A 23,945-nucleotide genomic window follows, 5' to 3' on the forward strand; every position below is an offset into this window, starting at 1 on the left:
AAGACTCCAACATTATCAGATCTTATATTTCTATCGTCTAAGGCACTTTGTACCGTATCAATCCACCTATATCTTGGTCTTCCTCTGGGTCGTTTTCCTGCCAACCTGGCAGAGAACACTTGTTTTGCTAATCTTTCCTCTCCCATTCTATTTAAGTGACCATACCACCTGAGATTAGCTCTGCTAACGCATTCCTGGATGCTGACAATGTCAAGTTCTTTCCTAATATCCTCATTTTTAATATGATATTGCCATTGATGCCATCTGTTCACGCCTCTAATCTTTCTCAGGACTCTCATATCTGCGGTCTCTAGTCTTTGGTCAAGTGTTTTACTTCTGACCCAGCTCTCAGATCCATAAGTTAAAACGGGTTTGAACACTGTGTTGTATACAGCTAATTTAGTGTTCCGACTAATTTCTCTCTTATTCCATATGAATTTATTCACTTGACTTCCCACCATACCAGCTTTGCTGATTCTGTTGTCTATTTCTATATTTAATTTACCATCTTCAGTAAAAATTGTGCCTAAGTAACTGAAATGTTTTACTTGTTCCACAGGTTCTCCATTCACAACACAGTTGACATTTTCAATGATTCTGCCTATTTCATTGTCTTTGTCTTTTTATTGCTGACCTTCATACCATATCTATTACAACAGCTATTCAATTTAGTCAGAGAATCTTGCAGACTTGTAGCAGATTTATTTAGAAGTATAACATCTTCCGCATAAAGCAAAGAACTGACATTAACATCTCCAATTTTGATATCATGTTTAATACCACTTTCCTTCATAATGTGATCCATATAGATATAACGAATAACAGAGGGGATAATGTACATCCTTGTCTCACACCAGATTTAACATTAAACCATCTTCCTGTACTTCCTTCAATTCTAACTGCTGACTTAGTCTTTATTTGAGTTTTACGTATTGCTTGATATAATGCCCCATTGACACCATATAACTGCAGCATATTGAATAGCTTCTCTTTTGGCACCTTGTCATATGCCTTTTCCAAATCGACAAAACTTAAATACAGATCTTTGTTATATTCCCATGCTTTCTCAACTATTTGTCGTAAAGTGAAGATCTGATCCTGACAGCCTCTGTTTGGCCTGAATCCAGCTTTTTCTTCACCAAACTTTTCTTCCACAATTCTTATCCACCGTTTCTCAAGTATACTTGCATAGATTTTGCCAGGAACACTCAGTAGGGAAATACCTCTGTAATTCTCGCATTCAGTTTTATTTCCCTTTTTATATATGGGTACTATGAGAGCTCTACTCCAATCATCGGGAATTCGTCCCTCTGTCCACGCTTTCTGAACTATGCAGTGCAGCCACTGTAAGACTCTTATACCACCATTCAGCATTTCTGGTCGAATATCATCTATTCCTGCTGCCTTTCCACATTTCAAGCCTTTGATGGCTTTTTCTACTTCAAGTATGGATATGTATTCCTGACTGCATGCCTGGTCAGTGTTTTTTACCACTGTGCTGTCATCACTGATTGTTTCATTTAGCAGTTTTTCAAAGTAATTACTCCATACTTCAAGGATATCTTTTTCTCCTGTTTTCATTTCACCTTTATCATCTCTAATTCCTTTTACAGCACTCTTTCCTCCATTCCTAAGCTTCTTCAACAACCTCCAGAATATTTTGCCACCTTCTTGATATTTATTTTCTATATTCTTGCCAAAGTCCTCCCATGACTTTTGTTTAGCTAGTTTTACACACTGTTTAGCTTTCTTACATTTGTCTCTGTATTCTGTAAGAGTAAAAGCTGACTTATTTGCCAGGAACTTTTGATATGCTTTCTTCTTTAACTTCCTGTGTCCACCAGGGAGTTCTAATTTTTTTATCCCTGTCCACGCGGTTAGCCTAGTGGCTTTGCGCTTCGCAACCATATGCCTGGGGAAGGAGTGTCCCAGGTTCGATTCCCGTCGGTGACGTGAAGAGCTGAAGGATCTTCCTCAGCCAGTCTTGGGCGTGGACAGCAGGGTTTTTCATCCCGCAAAGCAGGAAAACTGGCCTTGAGAACTTAACACTACAGGCCATAGAATATACCGGGGTATAGGGCTGACCACCTTATCCTGTAAACGGATTGAAGTCCGATGATCAATGGACCCTCGACACTGCAAGGTAAAAGAGGGTATAAAGAAGATGAGATGAGATACAGACAACCTCACCACATGCCTCTCTGGCAGAATCAATCAATGTTTTCTTGAGAGTTTGCCACTGAATCTCCAAGGTTTGATTCCTGTTCTCAAACTCTTTCATTTTTTCTTCAATAATCTTTGTGTATTTTAGTCTACAGTTCACATCTGAGAGCTGCTCAACTTTTATTCGCTTTAAAACTTTCTTACATGTTATTCTTTTCAATATGAAATTCAATTTTATCCTGCTCAAGACTAAATAGTGATCACTTCCAATTTCAAATCCTCTGTACACTCTGGTGTCCTGCACCAGGGAGAAAACATCATTATCAACAATAACATAGTCAATGAGACTTTTCTTATTCCTAGCCTCTTCTCTCCATGTGAATTTGTGCACATTTTTATGTTGGAACATGGTGTTAGTAATAACCAGTCCATGTCCTGAGCAGAAATCCAACAGATATTTGCCATTATTATTAGCTTTGCTCTTTTCTCCAAATTTTCCCAAAATATTTTTGTATGTCTCACAATCATTTCCTACTCTGCTATTTAGATCCCCAACAAGGACCAACTTTTCATTTTTCATTGTGTCAGTTGCTTTTTCTAAAGCCTCAAAAAAACTCCTTCACTTCTACATTAATAGAACCTTCTGTGGGACCATAGGCACAAATAAGTCTCATTGTCCAGTTCCCATTCTCATATTTGCCCACATTACTCTACTTGAGACTGACTGCCATTCAAGAAGATTAGCCATCGTATTTTGTGTTGAATACTATGGCTACTCGTTCTTTTCCTTGATTGCCATTGCCTGAATATAACATTTTGTATTTATTGCTCAGAAAGATCTCACCAGTTTTGGTCTTTTTTGTTTCAGTCACCCCTATAATGTCGATATGGTACTTATCTAATTCCTCAGCTAGCTGCTCCATTTCTTTGCCATTCAGGCTTCTTACGTTGATAGTACCAATCTTTAACTCTGGTGATGTTGAGTTGGGGTTTGTTTTCAGATTTGTTTCAGTAGCTGACTTTTCGCTGTTCGCCCTGGTTCCCTGGCGAAAACAACGGGGGCCTTGTTTAACCAGGCGATGCCCCAGCCGGCATGAAATTTTGTCATGTTGTACCATCATTTTTTATTTTGGTTTAACCAATAAGAATACAATTTGGTCGGCTAAATCCCAAATTGCCAGCCCATCTCGTCCGTTCAGTATCCAAGTAGATACCCAACAGGGTGCACCACGAGAAGGTGAGGATTGGACATTAGGTCAGAAGCCCTGGTCGGTTCTCTGCATTCCTTTAAAGGCTATGTGGCAGTCTCCTCTCAGTTATACAGCTTTGACCCTTAAGCACCCCCTGCTATTTAATTTGTACATTAAATGATACAGGAAGTAATTTGAAGGGAGATATTCAGTTGTTTGCTGATGATGCAAAGTTGGGTAGAGAGCTCGCAGGATGATTTAAATAACCTGACAGTATGGCAACTGTATATTCTTGTGTCCTGAACCAGCGGGAAAAGATCACTGTCGACAATAACATGGTCAATGAGTATTTTCTCCATGTGAACTTGTGCACATTGTTGGAACATGAATTAGTAATAACTGGTCCATATCCTGAACTGCAGAAATCCAGCAGGTACTTACCATTATCATTAGTTCTGCTCTCTTCTGAAAACCTTTCTCTATGTCTGATAATCATTTGGTCAATCAAGTATGCAATTATATTTTATGAGAATTTGGATTTATGTGAAAAGTATGATAATATGTTTTAGTAATCACATACCGAGCATGCTCAATGATACCACAAAGATCTTTGGGAGTAAATGTCATACTGCAACTAGAGAAATTGCAATGAAAATGATCAATGTGCTGGAATTCACAGGGAGGTTGACAGGGATCACTGCTGCTATGCCTGCAAGGAAAAATAACATAAATGAAATTTACTATGGTTCTATCTCTTGAGGTGTCTGACACATAATGAAAATATTCTGAAAAATTAGGAGACATCACTATTACAAATACTGTGTAAATTTTACTAAATATTTCACTAGTATATCAACCAGCATAACTAGATTTGCTAGGTACTCTAGATAAATACACTAAATATTTATTATCATCACAGGACCTCTATGGAAGCATGAAAAAAATTTAAATGTTCATTATACAGATTATCACTTCCCAAATACAGGACATGGAGTCATTTTTTTTAAAGTTTTGTTACCACAAGAAAGAAAGAAGGTGAAGAAACTGCCACTTACTGTCTTTTGATTTGATGATCAGTAGTCAAAGCAGGGTTGGCAGGTTCAGACTGCACATATTCTTGATAATGGATGCAGTCCATAATGCTCTTCTTGTAGCATCATAATTTATAAACAAATTTGTAAAAGTATGTGGAACAAAGAAAAGAAATGGTGTGTACTCTCATCAGCAAAACTACAGATGGGATTTAATAGTGAGAGAAAGTGCAAGCAAAAGTAAGGAGCCCAGGTTAAGTTTCCTAAAAACCATCATTAGTGTAGCAAAACACAATTTGGAAATTCAAACAACAACAACAATGCATGCACATGGAGAATGGTATATTTTTCACGTGTAATCAACAGAGTGCCAGGTAAATATGATGCTATTAGGATATGAAATAGGTGAATGTGTGTAACTATATTAAAAAAACAACTAAGAAATACTATTATTGACAACAGTGGCTCAATCTCTCCTCATACTGCACATGTCACAACCCTGAGATCACTTACACTTAAGAATCCTTTCTGGGTTTCAATATTGTAGTAAAAAATTCTTTTCCCACAGGATTGAATGAAAAGGCCATAAAGCTATACTAAAGAGATTTACTGAACTTCTCCTCAGGACACAAACTAATCATTACTAACACCATGTTTCAACATAAAGATGTTCACGTGGAAAGAAGACACGAGTAATAAGAAAAGCCTCGTTATTGATAGTGATATCAACATGCTGGTTCAGGATACAAGAGGATTTGTTATTGGAAGTCAGTACTAAGCAGGATATCACACTGAGAAGAACAGTGATTAAAAAAAGTTTTAAAAAGAAATAAAGTTAAACAGCTTTTAGAGGTAAATTATAGACTATACAAACCAGTGGCATTGCGTGCCCATTTAGGTTGGGTCTGCTGTCATGAGGCTTATGCAACCTGCCACAAAATCCATGTCAATTTGACCATAGGATTGCATTTTTTATCGATGTATGAAAGTTTTAAGAGTGCACAGCACATCAGCACTCATCTTAATTGGTCCAATGCAAATAATTGCAGGATAACTTTGAATACTTTAATTTATCAATTAATATGGAGGTATAAAAGTTTTGCAGTGGCTATACTGCATAATTTAGAGAGCCTGGTGAGAAGTTCAAATTCCCAATGATTGGAGCAGAGCTCTCATAGTACCCATGCATAGAAAAGGGAATAAAGCTGAATGTGAGAATTAGTAGAAAAATTTCTCTGTAAGTGTTCCAGGTAAGATTTATGCAAGCATACTTGAAAAGAGGTTGAGAAAGATTGTGGAAGAGGAACAAGCTGGGTTAAGGCCCAATAGAGGTTGTCAAGATCAGATTTTCACTTTAAGACAAATAGTTGAGCTATAATTAAAGGAAAAAGGCATATGACAAGGTGCCCAGAGAAAAGCTTTTCCAAACACACTGCAATTATATGGAATAAATGGAACATTATACAAATTACAGGGGGGGGGCGGAAAGTTCTGATACCTAGAACAAAAATGATATTAAAGCAACTGATATAACCACAAGAAAGAACATAAATTACTCTCATAAGTCTGCTCCATACTAGTCAGCTAGAATTGAAGGAAATACAGGAAGATGGTTTGATGTAAAATCAGGGGTAAGACATTATCTCCACTCTTATTCATCATCTATATGGATCATGTTATTAGAAATGCAGATAATGTTGTACTCCTAAACACATCTAATGTAAATCTCCAGGATTCTTGAACTAAACTGAATAACAGCTGTAACAAATTTGGGCAAAATAGTTTGAAAATCAGTAATAAAAAGACAAAAACTGTGAAAACAGGCAAGAACATAGAAAACTTCAGCTGCATTCTGAATAGAGATCCTAGAGAACAAGTAAAATATTTCAGCTATTTAGGCACAGTTTTAGTGAAGATGGCAGGTTAAATATGGAAATAGACAACAGAATAAGCAAAGCTGGTATGGTAGGAAGTCAACTGAATAAATTCATATGGAATAAGAGAGAAATTAGTCGGAAACTAAATTAGCTGTATACAAGACAGTGTTCAAACCTGTTTTAAGTTATGGATCTGAAGAGTCATGTTAGAAATAAAGCACTTGATCAAAGACTAAAGACTACAGATTTGAGGGGTCTAAGAAAAATTAGGGGAGTAAACCAATGGCACAATCATATTAAAAATGAAGATATCAGAAAGGAACTTGACAATATTAGCATCCAAAAATGTGTCAGCAGAACTAATCTAAGATGGTACAGCCACTTAAATAAAATGGGTGCGAAAAGGTTAGCAAAATAGTTGTTTGATGTCTCTTTCCTGCCATCAAACAACTATTTTGCTAACCAAGGTCTAGGTGGATTGATTCAGTCAGAAGCATACAATGTTAGATATGACAGTATTGAAGTTCTCAAAAGCAATAGACTGATTTGGAGGAAAATTGTAGATAGGATATTAATAATAATGTAAACTTAATTATGTAGTGCTGTCATAGTGACCTGAAACACCCCATGGGGGTACATACCAGGAAGTTGATGATGATGCTATTCACATTTTCTTTTCTACAAATCAATCTTCTCCATCTATGCAATAATACCAAAGAAACGAGGATTTACACACCTATTTTTCCATGGTCTGATTATTGTTTTCACTCTCCAACAGGCATCCCAGTAGTATGGGATCATTCTGATAACACTTTCTTAGCCAGTGGCTATAATCCCCACCAAATCCAAAGAATACTGAAATCCCAAAAGCACCCCCCCCCCCGCTTCCAGACGACTACACCAAATCTATTACCTTCACATATATCAAGGCACATCTGAAAAACTGACAAAAATTCTAAAAAGATATAACCACTTACACACCTTTTAAAAAACTGGCATCCCTTATTCACTTTCCAGATGCTATGCAGTTGTAAGCTGCCTTAATATGGCAAGACAGCAAACATCAGAATTGTCAAACACAAAACTATATCTGGTCCATCACTAGTCACTCAACTCAGGGTTTGGCAACCATGCCTTGGACATCTGTCATAAGATACTAAGAAAAAAAGGCCACCTTACTCCACAGAAGGAAATTCAAATATGAAAGACTCTTCCCAGAATCTGTCTCAGCCCTAAGGAACTACCCCAACCTCAATAAATATGGTGGCTGTATAAAATTGCTTCAAATCTAGGAGAGACTTATCCTGAGAACTTCAGAACGACACCCATCCCAACCTATTGAGGGGCACTATTTTAGGACTTTAAACCTACCTTTGTTGTTTCTTCTTCAGTCATACATACCCTATGTAGTAACTACATGCACATATCAATTTATTTTTGTCCCTAAAGATGGCAATTTGACTTAGCTGAAATAAGTTTTTCTAATTAATATCATTAGGAAAATAACAAATGGCATCCCAGTCCTATATACTGAATCCAAAGAATGTCACAAATCTGGCATTGCTGAACATACAATTATTAATAATAACCACAGGATCCCATGGGATGATGCTAAATGATTGTGCAGTTCCCAAAATTTAACAAATTGTTATTTTTTAATTTAAGAGTTAGACATCTATTTCAGATCCTAATAGTATTATATTTACCTGGCTCTCTTTACAAATGCACATGAAAAAGATACCATTCTCTATGCACTTACATCAGAATTTCCCAATTCTATGTTATATAAACAAAGGGTTAAGATACTTTTTATTTTGGTTTAAACATCTTTTCTTTCTTCTTAGTCTATAAAATGCTCAGTAAGAGGACAGATGAATGGTCTGTGGGCCACAAAGCAAGTTGATGACAGAATATTATAGAAATATATAATTTATTAAAGGAGTTTTATAGGATTGATACAGAAAACTATTTTTCAATACATGAAAAACTTCCCTAAGGTACTATATGTTTACAACCTTTCATAGATTGGGAGTTATATTAAAAAAAAAATGCCAAGAAGCAAAAGAACAAAACATCACCCCTGGAAGTCATGTAAGGATGTAAGAACTAAATTTTCTTTTGTCTGGTGGATGGGTTGCCAGAGGTAATTGTGAGTGCTTTATTGATGAATAAGTTCAAGAAATATGATAGTGTATGAAAAATGGTTCTGCAATGAGTCATTGACTTCATGGAGATGTATGAGAAAATAATAGCTGTGTGTGTTCTCAGAAAGTATGTATATATTTTGGGAGGGAAAACAATGCCAGCAGACTCATCTTCAGATGTAAAGCATTTATAAAGATTATGACATTTTTCTTTAACATTCATGGGATAAATATTAAACACAAAGAAATGTAAGGTCACCATCAACTATTATATTAACAAAGTGTATTGTTCCTTTGATGATTGTGTTAATTATAGACTAATACAATGACAGAATTAAAATAACTTCGTTCTTTATATGTGTACTTTTACATATGTTAATTATCATTATGTACCTGGTGAGGTAATTTTTCCACAACTCTTCAGGATTATCACACATAACTTCCACTGCACTTAGGTCAACTGGTTTTGTCATGTCATCATCTTCTGGAATTGAAGCATTATTTGCATTCTCAATAAATGATGGAGATACGGATATTCCACCAAGAAGAGGGTTAAACTGTGTAAATGGCTGGCTGTCTGGAATGCTAGATACTGTTTTCCCACTTTCAGATAATGAAATTGCCTGTTCTCTGATTGGTTGGCTGTTATCTGGCCAACAAGGGTCTTGATTATGAAACAGCACAGGACTCTGATGAAGGAAGTTGGAAGCTGGACTTGGAGAGGAGTCACCAGAAGAAGCCTGCTTAGACAATAAATGAAATATTTATTTTCCTTTTGAGTCATGTTACAAATTATTATTTCAACATCTGATAACACTAATATTCATTACACCAAAAATATTCAAAATTTGACCAACTTTTGTTGGTTAAATGAACTGTAATCATAGATACCACACTGGATGGCACCTTGGCTGAAAGAAAGCTCACACAAACATTCCTCTGGAGTGCTTAGTGTTCCACAGTATCAACAACCTTCCTTTGTTTACAACATTGTTGATATTGCAATGAAGCAATGGTGGTGGGAAAATGACTGATGCTTAAAAAGAGAACATGTTTTAATCAAAATGGTGATTGACATCAGGAGGTGTCAATCACGATTTGAAGTTCCATGATTAGAGGTTAAGAGGATTAACAGAAAAGCATTTCATTCAAATGAAATGCTAATACATTCCTCTGGGCAACTATAGTCATTGGACTATACAAGAACAAAGTTGCAGTAAAGGTGGTGTATCATGGAAGACCTAGACACCAACTGTGTATTGTTCCAGGGACACCATAGTAGCACTTAAACTTAAGTGAAGCAAGACAGAGATCAATTTATTTCCCCCCTCCCCAATAATTTTAGTTTGAAATGGATAAGGAGATGATACAATTATCTTGAGAAATAAAAATCACAATGATAAGAATTTAAAATAAGGAAAACTAGAGTACACATAGCAACTTGGCATGTAAGAAGTATATTTCAAAAAGGCATTGAGAAGATAAATGACATGGAAAAGATAAACATCAATATCCTTGGATAGAACTAGACAAGATGTCAAGTCATTCATTTCAAATGTCAAATTGTTAACGGAAAATTACACTTAAAAATACTCTTGGCTCATCTCAATCAGAGTTAATATAATAAAATTACAACAACCAATTTATGCATGCTCCGGTCTTGGATCATCCAGATGATGAAAGGTAGTATGAAAAAATGCAAGCATTAAAGCAAGTAAAATCAGATGAGTACTCCTGATGATGTGAATACTAATGCAGGTCATGCAACAGGTGAGAATATAATCATCATCAACCCCCCGCGTGCTGTTTTCATCAGGGAACGGTTCCCTGATGAAAACAGCACGTGGGGGGGGGTCTTGTTCAAGGCTCAAAGTCAAATAATTGGGAGGAGACCTCTACATTGCCTTTCAGGAATGCAGAGAACAACTGGGGATTCTGACCTAACGTTCTATCCTCACCTTCATGTGGTGCACACCGTTAGTAGGTATCCAGTGGGTACTCAATGAACAAGAATGGGCTGGCAATCTGGGACTCTATTGGCTTAAACCACAAACATATATGATGGTACAACATGAAATGAGAAAGGAATGAAGGTAAAAAAAAAAACTGATCGACTTTTGTAAGTAAAATGATTTAATACCATTCAAGAAAATTATACATATGGAAAAGCCCTGCAGTTCTGTTTTATAAAGAATTAAGAACAGATTTAGAAACTCAGCACAATAAGCTGAATATTTAATCATTATAAAATTCTCTAGTCTACAGACCAAACACGATTAAAAAAAAAACTTATAGCCTCCAGTAAGCATGATGGTGGTCTCACACAGAGATATAAAAATCACATACCAATGATTTCTTTGTATTGAATGAAAATCCTATCCCCACTGTTTCAGCTGATAACTATTCTATAAATCTTTCTTATTTGACAGAAATAATCAAAATTCAGACTCTACAATTTCTTTTATGTGAATATCCACAAAAGACTATAAATCTAGAGCACGTTAGAATTATTACCATGTTTGGCCTAACAGCAAATATGGAAACCCTCCTTTAGAGACTAAACATGAAACTCTTGCAAGCCACTTCAGACCTCAAAATGCAGGTATAACACACTAGTCATCTTCCATTTAAGGATGTTCGTAAACATCAGTGGAAGGCTATATGCTATTTAATGGGTCAACACAGGCTGCAAATAACATTCAGTATTATATGCAAATAACATTCAGCTCTCTTTATACCAGTAACTACTGTTCATTGTTGAATAAAGAAACTAGTTAACTTTAGTGCTGTCTTATATTTCTCACAAAAAAAAATGTGAACTATGATTGCATTCAACACTCACAGACTAAGTTTTGTTTTATTCCATTCTTTCCAGAGTATAAAGAACACATTATGCAGATGTCTGTAGCTTTATAGTTGTTTTCAATGTTTTAAGAAAAACTGGTTTATATTCATGTAAAATTTGTTAGATGTATTTCAATCTACTAGCTAGCTTTGCAGCTCTTTGGTCTGCTTCAAGATTAAAATATATGATCTAGCAGAAAGGTAATGAGACAAAATTAGTACTATAAAATCATGTATTCAATTGAACTGAATAAACTGTGTATAGTTGAATTATATTCAGATACATGCACACATACAGAGTCAACTCTCATTACAGTTAGCTTGCATACTATAACAAACAACCAAAATTATGTAAGAAATTTCACTGTCACACACTTCCCATAGTTCTAAACACTTGTTACAGATTAAAGAATTGACATCAATTTAGTAGACACTCACCTAATCTTCTCCTTTATTTTGTTAATGTCAGCAATAAATTGAAAATAAAAACAGTTATATATATTGCACAATCAAGATGTCTAGTGTTAATATACTCTAATTATCCTCATTAAATTCACAAGTAACTTATAAAAACAATAGAATTTTATTTCTTAACTACATTATTAACAATTAAGGCACATAGAAATACTGTGAGGTACACTTTATTATATAAATATTGATATATTTTGAAGAAAGTGGTGGAACAAAAAAATTAAGTTTATCATATAAATGAAAGGGAAAAAATCCATACAATATTTTAAAATAAAGGACACAAAAGAATGAGAAGGTAAAGCAGTGAAATTTATGGGAGATATTCTTTGTTTGCAAATGATGTGATAGTAATAGTGCAGATGTGGTAGTTCTACAAGAGGAGTTGAATAAACTGAACAGATGGGGATATCAGTTTAATTCATCTAAATGTCTTGAAGTTGGGGATACATTGATTATAGGCATGGGATCTGGGGGGGGGGGTGATAAAAACCTAAAATTCAAGGTACATACTGCAAAGGTGGAGAAGGTAACCCAGAGGATTGCTGCAATTCTGAGAAGGATGCTGACCTGTAGAGATAAGAGTTGTCATTCTATTGTTTATAGCCCTGAACTATTGTGGTCAAACTTGGTGCCCAGGATTTGAAGGGGATAAATTAACCATGAAAAGAGTGCAGAAGCAGATAAAAGAGATGATATTAGAACTGTACAATGTTAGTTATGAGGGATTGTGGATTGCAAAGTTTAGAAGATAGAAGAAGAGGTGATATGATTGAGACTTTTAACCTATTGAGAGGTAATTACAGGGTTTACACTGTAGAGTTCTTTTGTTTGGTGGAACAGGGGGGAAAGAGCAAGGACAAGAGGCTATCCCTGAAGTTTGTGAGTGGTTTCTTTGCATCGAGGGTGGTTGAACTGTGGAATGCAATCCCTGACACAGTGGTGAGAGCATGTATTCTCTGTAGAACTTCTCCACCATTGATCCTATAACAACCCCTTACCAACTTGTAGGTCTCTATCATATCTCCTCTCTTCCTTCTCTCCACTAGACTCTGCAAATTACATCTTTTCAATCTTTCCTCATACTCGACATTCCAGAGGTCAGAAACTACCTTAGTCAGTCGCTTTTGGACCCTTTCCAACATCTCTTCATCTTTCTGAAAACCAGGTGACCAAATCTGGGCACAATAGTCCATGTGTGGCCTAATCAAAGCCTTATACAATGGAACAAGAATCTCCCTACTTCTACACGTCAGTGCCCTCCGCATCATTCCCAGAAGTCTTTGTGTTGTCTTCACGATTTTGGCAATGTGTCCCCTAAATTTTAGATCCTTATCCACTATCACCCCCAGATCTCTTATTTCCTCTACCCCCAACAATATATTCTCACCAAGCAGAAATTCTGCATCCCATCTTTGTTTTCCAAATTTTAAAACCTTACATTTTGCAACATTGAACTCACATCCCCATTTGCTTGCCCAATCACTCAATTTATTCAAGTCCTCTTGCAAGGCCACAACATCTTCACTACTCTTTATGGTTCGTCCCAACTTTGCATCATCTGCAAACAATTGAATATCTCCATCCAAATCTTCGCCAATATCATTAATATATAAGTTAAATAGTAATGGCCCTAAAACAGACCCCTGAGGCACTCCACTAGTGACTTTCCTTTTCCTGGATATTGTACCCCCATACACAACCTGTTGATACCTATCAGATAGCCAGTCTCCAATCCAATGCACTAATCTAATATCCAACCCCATCTGCTCTAGTTTGACTGTCAACTTATCATGAGGTACTCTATCAAAAGCTTTTGCGAAATCCAAGTATATTATTGTGTATCCTTCTCCTCTGTCCAAGGAAGCAGGCACATTATTGTAATAAGTAAGTAAATTACTAAAACATGACCTCCCTTTAGCAAATCCATGCTGTCCATCAAAGATTATACCATTGTTGTCAACCCAACTCTGTATCCTAGTTCTCACAAGCTTCTCCAACAACTTAACAACAACACCTGACACACAGATAGGCCTATAGTTTGATGCTTGAGTTCGATCACCTCCTTTATGAAGTGGCACAATCTTGCCCTCCTTCCACTCTTTAGGGACTTGACCAAGTGCAAGACTCGTATTAAAAAAATATGTCAAGGCAGGTGTCAACTCTCTGGCACATTCCTTCAGAATATGCAGTGATATATCAAGTCCCACAGCCTTATTTACATCTAGTTTACTCAACTCCCCAAACACCTCTTGCTCACTTACAGTCAGTCTCTCCTCCCCATCATCAACTGCCCTCAATCTCTCCATGAAGTCACATTCACAAGATTGAAAGATCTTTATGAACTACTCATTAAGTATCTCCACCACACATTCTGCAACAGCTGTCTTTATACCATTTCCTCCAATCAATGTCATCCTTCCATAATCATTCTTTCTTTTTGGCTTCATTAGCTAACTGCTGTTCATACAGGGTGTTCGGGATAAATTTGACATATTTATAATTAATTATATTTTTCCGTAAGTTACATGTATTAACACACACTTCTCTTCATTTAAAAGTTTGGACCCTTCTTCATTCATATACAAGATGTCAGAAAGGATGGATAGCTGGAACCCACCTGAATCATGGAAGAGAATAACTTGTATCATGATGATTCGTGCCCGCCATCAAAATAAGGATATTACGATTGCTGCCCAATGCTCCCTGAATACAGTAAACACAATCAGGCATGAACTAGAGACTTGCAATGGTGACTACGAGGATGTAGCAAGAAGAAAGATCCCTAGCAGACGATCTGATTGCGTTCGTACAGCAGAATTCCTCGCAAATCTGCAGGAACAGGTGTTGAAGAACCCTGGCATTGGAATTCGGGCTTTGTTCGTGGAGTTGCTAACTGTAGTCAAGCCCTGGATAACAAGGGTAGCCAATGGTAGGCCATATGTATGGAAGCAGGATTCGGCCCCTTGCCACACCTCTGGGAAAAGTCAAAAATGGTTGTCTGAAAATTTCTACGACTTCACCAGTCCAAATGTTTGGCCTCCAAACTCCCCAGACCTTAACCCCATGGATTATTTTGTATGGGGCGCAGTTGAAAAAGACACCAATCGCACTTCCAGTAATACAAAAGCCCAGTTAATGGATAAAATTAAAACAGTTTTTGCGGCCCTTCCCAGGGAGACTGTAGCATCAGCTTGTTCGAGGTTCCGAAGCAGAATTGAAGCTGTGATCGATGCTAATGGTGGTTATTTTGAGTAAATCTTGTTGATAGTATTGTAATTAACTCTGCCTGTAATGTTTTTTTGTCAATTCATTAAATTTAATAGATACAAAGAAGATTTTCTTTTTCCTTACGAAACTGTCAAATTTATCCCGAACACCCTGTACCTCTCTTTAGCTACTCTCACCAACCAAGTCACCCTCCTTGCCTGGTCTTTGTAGACCTCATGAAATTGATTACTTCCACTTCTCGTATGCTGCCTCCACAATGCCCTTTTTCTCTGTATTGCATGCTTAATCTCTTTATTCATCCATCTCACACCTATCTTATTTAACCTTCTCACCCATGGTATACATTTAGACATTGCATCTACTAAGTAGTTTTTGAAAATCCTCCCAAGCTGCATCGATCGCTTTTTCAGCTAACTCCTCATTCGATGCTACACCTGCAAGCTGTCTCCTGAGCTCTTCATAATCACCCCCCCCCCCCTTGTAGTTCCACATATATCCTTTTTTCACAGGGGTCCTTGCACTACTGGTAATCACCTCATGGTCACTTTCACCAACTGGTGGATGATTTGACACCTCATTGATAATTACATCCTCCGATGAGATGACCAAATCCAAGACCCTTAATCCTCGTGTGCCCTCTGTTACATACTGTCTGAGGTAGTTATCCCTCAAAAACTCAAGAAACTCATTTTCTTTACTTCCAGTTGCTATCTCTTCATTCCAGTCTATATTGCCATAATTGCCATAAAGAGTTATGGACATAACTCTTTCTCTATCATCAACAGCACTCCCCCTCCCTTTTTACTCCTTCTATCCTCCCGAAACACATCATACCTTTCCATCTCTATTCCTGTCAGGATGTCGTCATCTAACCATGTCTCACTTATTCCGACAATCTCTGGGTGCACAGACTCGATTAATGCAACCATTTCATCTGCCGTGTTTCTTATACTTCTAGCATTGGTATACAAACACAACAACTCATTTCTGGATCTACAGCTAGTTCCACTGATACCACTCACTCGATGTGATCTCTCCATGCTGGACTGGGGCCGTTTCCCTTTCTGCTTCTTCATTTTAGAACCCTTTGCAATTCCATCTGTTTCCTCTTGATCCCTGATCATCCCATTACTTTCCTGCCTACACATGCTCTCACCTCCTCTTGGAGCATCCACCTTTCTCACGCTGTGTACCCCTGTCCACCCTGAGCCTCCCCGTTTCCCTGCTCCTCTTGCACACCCATTCTCTCATTTTCTATACTCATACCACTCACTTCCCCATTCATTTCCACTTCTTCAATCTCTCCTGTCTTACTCTCCTGCTCTTCCACATCACTCCCCTCTCGATCTGATTCATTCTCTGTATTCACTTCTCTACTTTTCAGCAGCAGTCTCTCCAAGCAACTCACACCATAACCACTCAAATGCAGTCCATCGCTCGCATACAGCTCACTTCGTCCCTCAAACTCATTCCACACATTAACAAACTGTACTCCCATCTCCTCAAACATTTCAGCCAGAATATCATTCATAATCCTTGCTCTCCGCCTCATTTCACCACAATCATACCTAGGCAACACACTGACTACCCTTCCTGTCACACTATTCTCTTCTATCTTTCCAAGCAGTCTCCTGACATTCATTTTGACATGCTCTTTGTTCTCTCTCAAATCATTTGTACCAATTAATACAATTAACTCTTTTGCTCGCTCCCGCCTCATATTCAATGCCTCAATCACTCTACTCATTTTACCGCCAGGAAAACATACCCTGTGCATTTTATCCTCTAGCACACCTTTAATAATGGAGTCGCCATACAACGCCACTCGCTCATCTTTCGTTAACTCTTTCATGCCATCATGATTTATTTTAATAGTTTTGACCTGAATTCTTTTAATTTCATTCCGCATCCATTTCATTTCTTGCTTCATCCAATCCAATTCACCTTCCGAACCTCGCGACACATTCTCTCTATCATTAAATCTTTCTAACTCTCAACCCCCTCTTCTCACTTTTCCTCTGATTCATCCTTCTTTGTTTCTGTACTTTCGGTCCAACATACGTCCAACTTTCACTATCACTCTTCTCACTTTCACTCTCATTCATCTTTCTTTGTTTCCATACTTTCAAACTAACATGCGTCCAACATTCGCTATCATTCTTCTCACTTTTACTGTCATTCATCTTTCTTTGGTTCAGTCTTTTCGTTCCAACATGCGTCCAACTTTCGCCATCATTCATTCTTGCGATTTCTGCATCATGCCATTTCTACTTTCATTCGTTCTCTATCATCTAGGTGGAGATACTACAGAAACCACAAAAGAGAACCAATTACAAAATGTTCACTCAGCATTCCTTATCAAAATTATCCCTTGAAAATGATTTTCATTTATTCAAAACATATAAAAGAACTCTTTGGGATACTCCAGATGGCCTATTATAATTATATGTTTCAACATTTCATGCGGTTGGATTCACACACACAAAAAAAAAAAAAAAAAACTGATAATTTCAGAATATGACAGTTGTCATATTCTCAGCTTTATAATTCTCATGGAAGTACAACTGACTAAAAGAAGAAGCTATCTATTCTCCATATTAGCATTAGAAGGATTCAAAAAAATCCCACATTTACACTCAAACAAATTATAGAAAAAATAATAGAATTTAACCTGCCTAGATTATGAGAAAACATACAATCAAATCAATATACTATAAGAATTGAAAGCTCCACCTCAAACCACAAAAGCAATAGCAAATATAATAGAAGTTAAAAGTTTAGAAGGTGTTGTACCACTTTACTCCAGTCCTGAAGATATTTTCAGGTGCAAACTTTGTTTGCACACACTTGGATAAAAGATTAAAGTAAATTTATTAAAATATAATAGAAGAAAGTTATATATTAAAATTAATAATGAAACAACTAAAAAAATTAAAACCAATAGAGGTTTCATTCAAGGAAGTGGATTATCACCAGTACTCTTTAATATATATATGGAAAAAATTTCAAGAGAATGGAGGAAATAAAGAATTAACCAACCTTTTGTCCGATCAAGTTATTTTTGCTGAAAATGAAGACCAATTACAGAAAAATTTGCACGTATTGAACAAAACGAAAGAACAGTACGACATGAAAATTTCAATAAATAAAATGAAATCGATAGCATTTCAAGGTAAAGAAATTAAAAGATGCAAACTAGTCATCCACAACAAAGTAATAGAACAAATTTAAATATCTAGGAAATTACATCAGCCCCAATGGAGAAATCGACATTGTACATAAAAAGCAAAAATTCCTAGCAGTCATTAGCACTTTGAATAGACACTTCAATAAACAGATGTCTAGAACAACTCAAATAAAACTATATAAATTAATAGCCAAACCAATTCTGAAACATGGACTTGGGGAGAATGAGATAAAAGACAAGTGGAAGCTGCAGAAATGAAGTTCCTAAGACTACTCACAGACTATAAAAGAATAGACAAGATAAGAAAACAGTTATTCATAATTAACATAACAGAAGACATCACAAACTATAGAAAGAATGAATGAAGACAGATGGTCAAATATTGCTTGGAAATATAAACCAATTCAAGAGGAAGACCCAGGAGGAGATGAACAGAAGACGTTTTCAAAACCTTGAAAACATTACAGGCAAACAATTGCCTAATATGGAAAGCCAAGAAGAAGGATTCAAAAATATTATGCCAAGTGTATCTAAGGCAAAAATATCAATATGCTAGTCTTAATCAAGTAATCATCTGTGGGTTATGACGCTGGTTATGTGGGTGGTTGCTGAACAGATATCAAAAAGTTGTATATGGAAGGGCAGGATTAATTAATTTGTACATAAATGATAGAGGAAATATTTGTTTGTTTGCTGATTATGTGAAATAAGGTAGTAGTGAATAAAGGCAATGTGGAGAGCTTCCAAGACAATTTAAAGGCTGTCTATGGACAAAAGATAATGGGTATCAGTTTAATGTAGAGAAATGTAAAGTTATGCATTTTGGGATAAATAGATTAGAAGGTGTGTGTCACATTGATGGAACTGTACTCCAGGAAAGAGATGAAGCTAGAGATTTAAGGGTGGTGGTAGACAGAGAGAAAGTTTTGGCAGACATGTTGCTAAAATAGCTCATAAGATTAGACTATTGAAGAACACACTAAGTAGAGATAAGGAACTTGTTCTTCCACTTTAGAAAAAGAGGGGATATGATTAAAACTCTTTAAGTAACTTAAATGTTTCTAATGATTGTTGCATGGTAAATGTTTTTAGACTTGACGAAAGGGGCCAGAACAAGAGGTCATCCCTGTAAATCGAATAAGAGGTGTGGTTAGTAGGGGTGTGAGGACTAGATATTTTTGCTTGGAGAGTTGTGAGTGCTTTGTCTATTAATGGGGTTTAAGTAGAGGTATGATAGATTGTGTGGATAGTTAGGGTCTTCCACAATGAGTCTTTGGACCACTTAGAGGTGCCCATGCAAATAATTATTCGCTTTCTTTGGAAAGAAAATAACTTTATGAGGGATTCTCTGAAAATAATGCTAGCACATGGAGTGTAGGTGATCTGGAAACTTGTTTCCTTCATTATCCACCACAGTTTAGTATACGGTGGTGTGTGATGAACGTTATATGAGAAATACAATACAATGGATGAGTCTTCAAGTTTGTCAAAGCATGTAAACTGTGTACAAAATCAATTTTTTTGATGCACAAAAATGAAATTAACTGCTAATTATAAGGGTTTTTATGATGATGAAAGTGAACATTTGAGTACTGTACATCATGGGCATGAAGAAAGAGCAACGTATGTTTGACATTAATGAATCACAAGTAGGCAGCAACCATGATTGATTTCAATAAGCAGTTAATCTGAAGAAAGTGGAATAATTCAAAAATCACTAGCATTGGATTAATATGAATTAACCATACTGTTACAGAATTGGCAACCTCAATTACCTACTGAAACAAAAAAAAAGACCAAAAGTTTGCAGTTGATTGTTTCAATGTTACCAAAGGCAAGGCAATGCTTTTCTTCACAAAATCATGAGTGGGGGATGAAATATCACTGTCCTATCTCACCAAGGACCAAAAAGTTCAAAACCCACATCTTCTGCAAGAAAATGCACAATGACCATATTTTGGGACAGTAAAGGTAGCTCGTTCAATGGGACGACAATAAATTCACAATGCTATGTGAAGAGCAAAAAGTTGAAACAATGAGTTAATCGTGTTCATACCAAGGAATAGCTTTTGCAATTGCAACACAACAGAGAGTGCACAAAGCATGTTCATTTCAATGACTATTGAAGAAACTGGATTTGTTGAAGTCGTGGAACATTCCACCTTCTGGACTTGACTCTGGTGAACCTCTGGTTATTTCATAAACTGAAGACATGTCTCAAGAATATTCATCCTTGAAAGAAAATGGTTCCAAATACAACTGAAGAGTTGCAGCTTGAAAGACCTGTTACACAGTGGAGAAAATGCAATGAAAGGCGGGGGGGAGATTATTTTTGTACAAAATTTCTCACTATAAGGAAATGCTAAAACCATTTTTTTTTTTTATTTCATTGACATATCTGTTTTGGCTGGAGAGCAATCATAGAAATGCCCTCACAATATTAAAATCACATCCTCAGTACAATTATATCTCGAACCTCATTTTCTTGGTTCAGAAGTGACAAGTTAGTCTGAATTACCTAGTTTAGTCATAATGTATTTTACCATAGTAAAATTACATTATGACTAAACTACATATGTTTCTGCTCTTTATGTATATACTTCACATTATAGCTTTGATGCGAATGTCAAAGCCCCATGATAGTTATTTTTAATCCAAAGGACAGTTGTATCCATAAATCTGCTATATTCAAAGGAAGCAATCGGCTAGCAAATGTTACTTTGAAAAACATGAACACTGTCAACATACTAAACCAAGTTATATAATAATATTTATTATTGTTATTTCAATGTAACTGAAATAATTCCAAATGAGTTGGAAGTAGTAAGAGAAATTAACAACAAATTGGAATGTACAACATCACTACCACCTAATATTAGGTATCTTTTTTATTTAATGGCAATCCTATCCATAAAAGCTTGGAAATATGGGTAGGCTAAGCATTATATAATCCAGGAACTGTACCAGAGAGACAATACATGTTGTGTGTGTATGCACACACACATATATATATATATATATATTTTGTTAAAAGGCAAGCTTTATTAAACTCAAGGAGCTACATTGGTTTTTACAACCATCTATGCCCATAGTGGGATTCGAACCCATGATCTGTTGGTTGTTGAACAGGTATGCTTGCCAACCAGGATGGCAGTAAGCCACTCATGCCTCAGTAAAATTAAAAACATGCAATATTGCACTCCTCAGTGAATATCATTATAGAACTTGTGAAACTGGTTGGAACTAGTATTTAAAATGCCTTTCCATAATTTCTAGACCACCACATCATGCAAAAGTTATCATTTGGAGGCAAAGGAAATTTATTATGCTCTCCTGTGGGTTCAAAAAAACTTGTAATAATCAATATTTATGTAAAGCACAGTATTCCAAAATAGCACCTCCAGAGTGCAGTTCAAAGAGTAAATCCAGGTCTTTCCATTCAAATATTAATCTTTCAGTTTACAAGAACCAATTATAAGAGGCTGTTTTTATCTTATTTCCATAATTACTTGTCTATCTCATTTAGGTGAAAAATACCAAATTACTTCACAAAAATAAGCTTTATAATCTCATATTTGAATAGAAAAACAATATTCAATATAATGAAGATTACTAGAAAACTTACCTGTTCAGAGATAACAGGTGGAGGAAAATTACCAGTTTCTGAAAGTACTTTCATCATACTCTGAGCTAACTTAAATTTACGATACGCTAACTCAGTTTCTCTCCTTTCGTGTTTACGCTTATGTGAATATAGTTGACCACTTGAATGAAGAACATAAGTACACCCTGAGGATAAAAATGAGATATTTATGTTCACGTGTCTTATCATGCTTTTCTAAATAATATATTAATTTAATACAAATATTTTATCATTTTTTATAAGATCTAGAAAGTAAATTTGTTATCTATTATCAAAAAAGCCACATTAACACATTATACAGTGATCTTCAGAACAGCTTGATTTAGCACTAAGATATCATCTAATCAAATGAAACAGGGTAATTAATATAAATTTACTTCAAGCATATACACTAATTGCTCAATATTCATATAATCATTCGATGCTGTTGGCACACTCTCCCTCGATGAGTCTTTGGACTCCCTGGAGGTGTCAAATAATAATTATAGTTACATGAAAGAAAATAATGCTAATTATTCATTTCATTTGAGCATTAAAATTTTTATTTTCCTTAAGCCACCTAAAACCTAAGTTAATTAAATACCAAAAGAAATATATGTACATATTTCATTTATTATTGTTCAGTATCTATCTCCATGGAGTCAAAAGACATCATGGGAGATCTAACTTAGAGAACATAAAATACAGGGTAACCCTCATATAACATGGATGTTAGGTTCCTCAGAAATGTTGTGTTATATAAATCGCGTTATATGAGACTTAGAAAAAGTAGGGTTAGGTTCCAAAATCATTTTTTTAAAAATTATATAAACAACAATGACATATCCAACAAAAACAATATTTTTATTTAATTCATGTAAGTTAAGAAAACATAAACTATGAGACAAAGACGTAGTATAAAATTATAAAAATTACAAATTGTACATAAATTTCATTGCGCATATTTTAATCATCATCACTGTCTTCAGAAATAACATTTTGTACATGTTCTTTAAGTGGCTGGAGGTCGTCACCACTTGAAATCTCTTGGATATCATTTGTATAATTCTCATATGTATGTAACTCACCAGAAAATAAACTGCTCAGCTTGAGATTAACACACTTATGATTTTAAATGCGCTTTTCTGGCAGAAAACAAAGACAATTTTCAACAGTAAACCCTAGATGGCGAACCTATGGCACCCGTACCAGAAGTGGCATGTCAATGATTTACAGGTGATATTCTTTTATACTCTTATAAATTATTCAAGTTTTTTTTTTTAATTGTTACAATATGTACAAGCTGAATTTTGTTTTACACAAGACAGCAGTTATAAAGACGTGCATATGATTGGTGCGGTATTAACAAAAGATCTCGCGACCCAAAGACAAAAGCAACCAACAAGTGTTGAGTTGAAATGCTAATTCTCTTCAATCAAATTCCATAACATCTAAAATTGTCATAACAACATTGACTATTAGTTTTAACACATTCACAACAGGGTGTCATTTATTGTTCTGATGGAACTTCTCATTACTGACTGGCTCAACTCACACAAATGTTTCAACCCTTGGTTGAATTTTATGGCTTTGTTTGAGGTGGCAGGCAAACTCATACATTCATTATATGGCATGTTTCAATTCTTGGTAGTCTTTTATTTTAAGTTGGCCTTTGTGATCTGTCATAATGACATCAAGAATTTCAAATGCAATAAAACAAACACTTATTTCATAATTGAAAAATTGGACAATAGTTTTTAGTTAGATACTGTGTTTCAGTGCAACATTTGGTTTGGCTTCTGTGAGGGGGGACATGTGATTTATTACTTAGCGCTGTTTTTATTCCATCTGTCTCTAATTACACTATTTGTTGAGAATGACACAGACTGCAAAAGCCTCTGTACAGTACCTTATTCAGTGATGCAATAAAACTAAATTCGATACTTATAACTACTTGCACAATACAGGCATACAGGAAATATGAAAAAATAAATAAATAAAGGGTTACTAGAAATTGTAGACCACGTTATACGAGGGTTACCTGTATATCCATCATACCATTCCATTAGCCTGTGCACCATCTGCACTTTCATCACCCAACTAAGCAAAGCATTCCATAGTCCAACCACCACCTTAAAAAAAAAAATCACTTTCTTTTGCAACTTCCAGTGAAGGCCTTTGTAATTGT

General features: G+C 35.8%; 1 protein-coding gene across 6 annotated transcripts in view; it reads right to left on the reverse strand.

The window, feature by feature from the left end:
- LOC150105318 (zinc finger protein castor homolog 1-like) overlaps window positions 1-23,945 on the reverse strand; it is a 360,761-nt gene that overhangs the window by 33,277 nt on the left and 303,539 nt on the right. For all 6 annotated transcript variants that reach the window (XM_090394084.1, XM_090394080.1, XM_090394082.1 and 3 more), the window contains 3 exons: window positions 21,761-21,924; window positions 8,799-9,145; window positions 3,934-4,062 (listed from right to left, as the gene is read on the reverse strand). In XM_090394084.1, the coding sequence (XP_090250210.1) occupies window positions 3,934-4,062; window positions 8,799-9,145; window positions 21,761-21,924 (640 nt within the window). The remainder of the gene's footprint in view (window positions 1-3,933; window positions 4,063-8,798; window positions 9,146-21,760; window positions 21,925-23,945) is intronic.

This window comes from Typopeltis vanoorti, chromosome 6, assembly GCF_054136105.1.
Source record: "Typopeltis vanoorti isolate ZY-2024b chromosome 6, IOZ_Tvanoo_1.0, whole genome shotgun sequence".
Classification (NCBI taxonomy): Eukaryota; Metazoa; Arthropoda; class Arachnida; order Uropygi; family Thelyphonidae; genus Typopeltis; species Typopeltis vanoorti.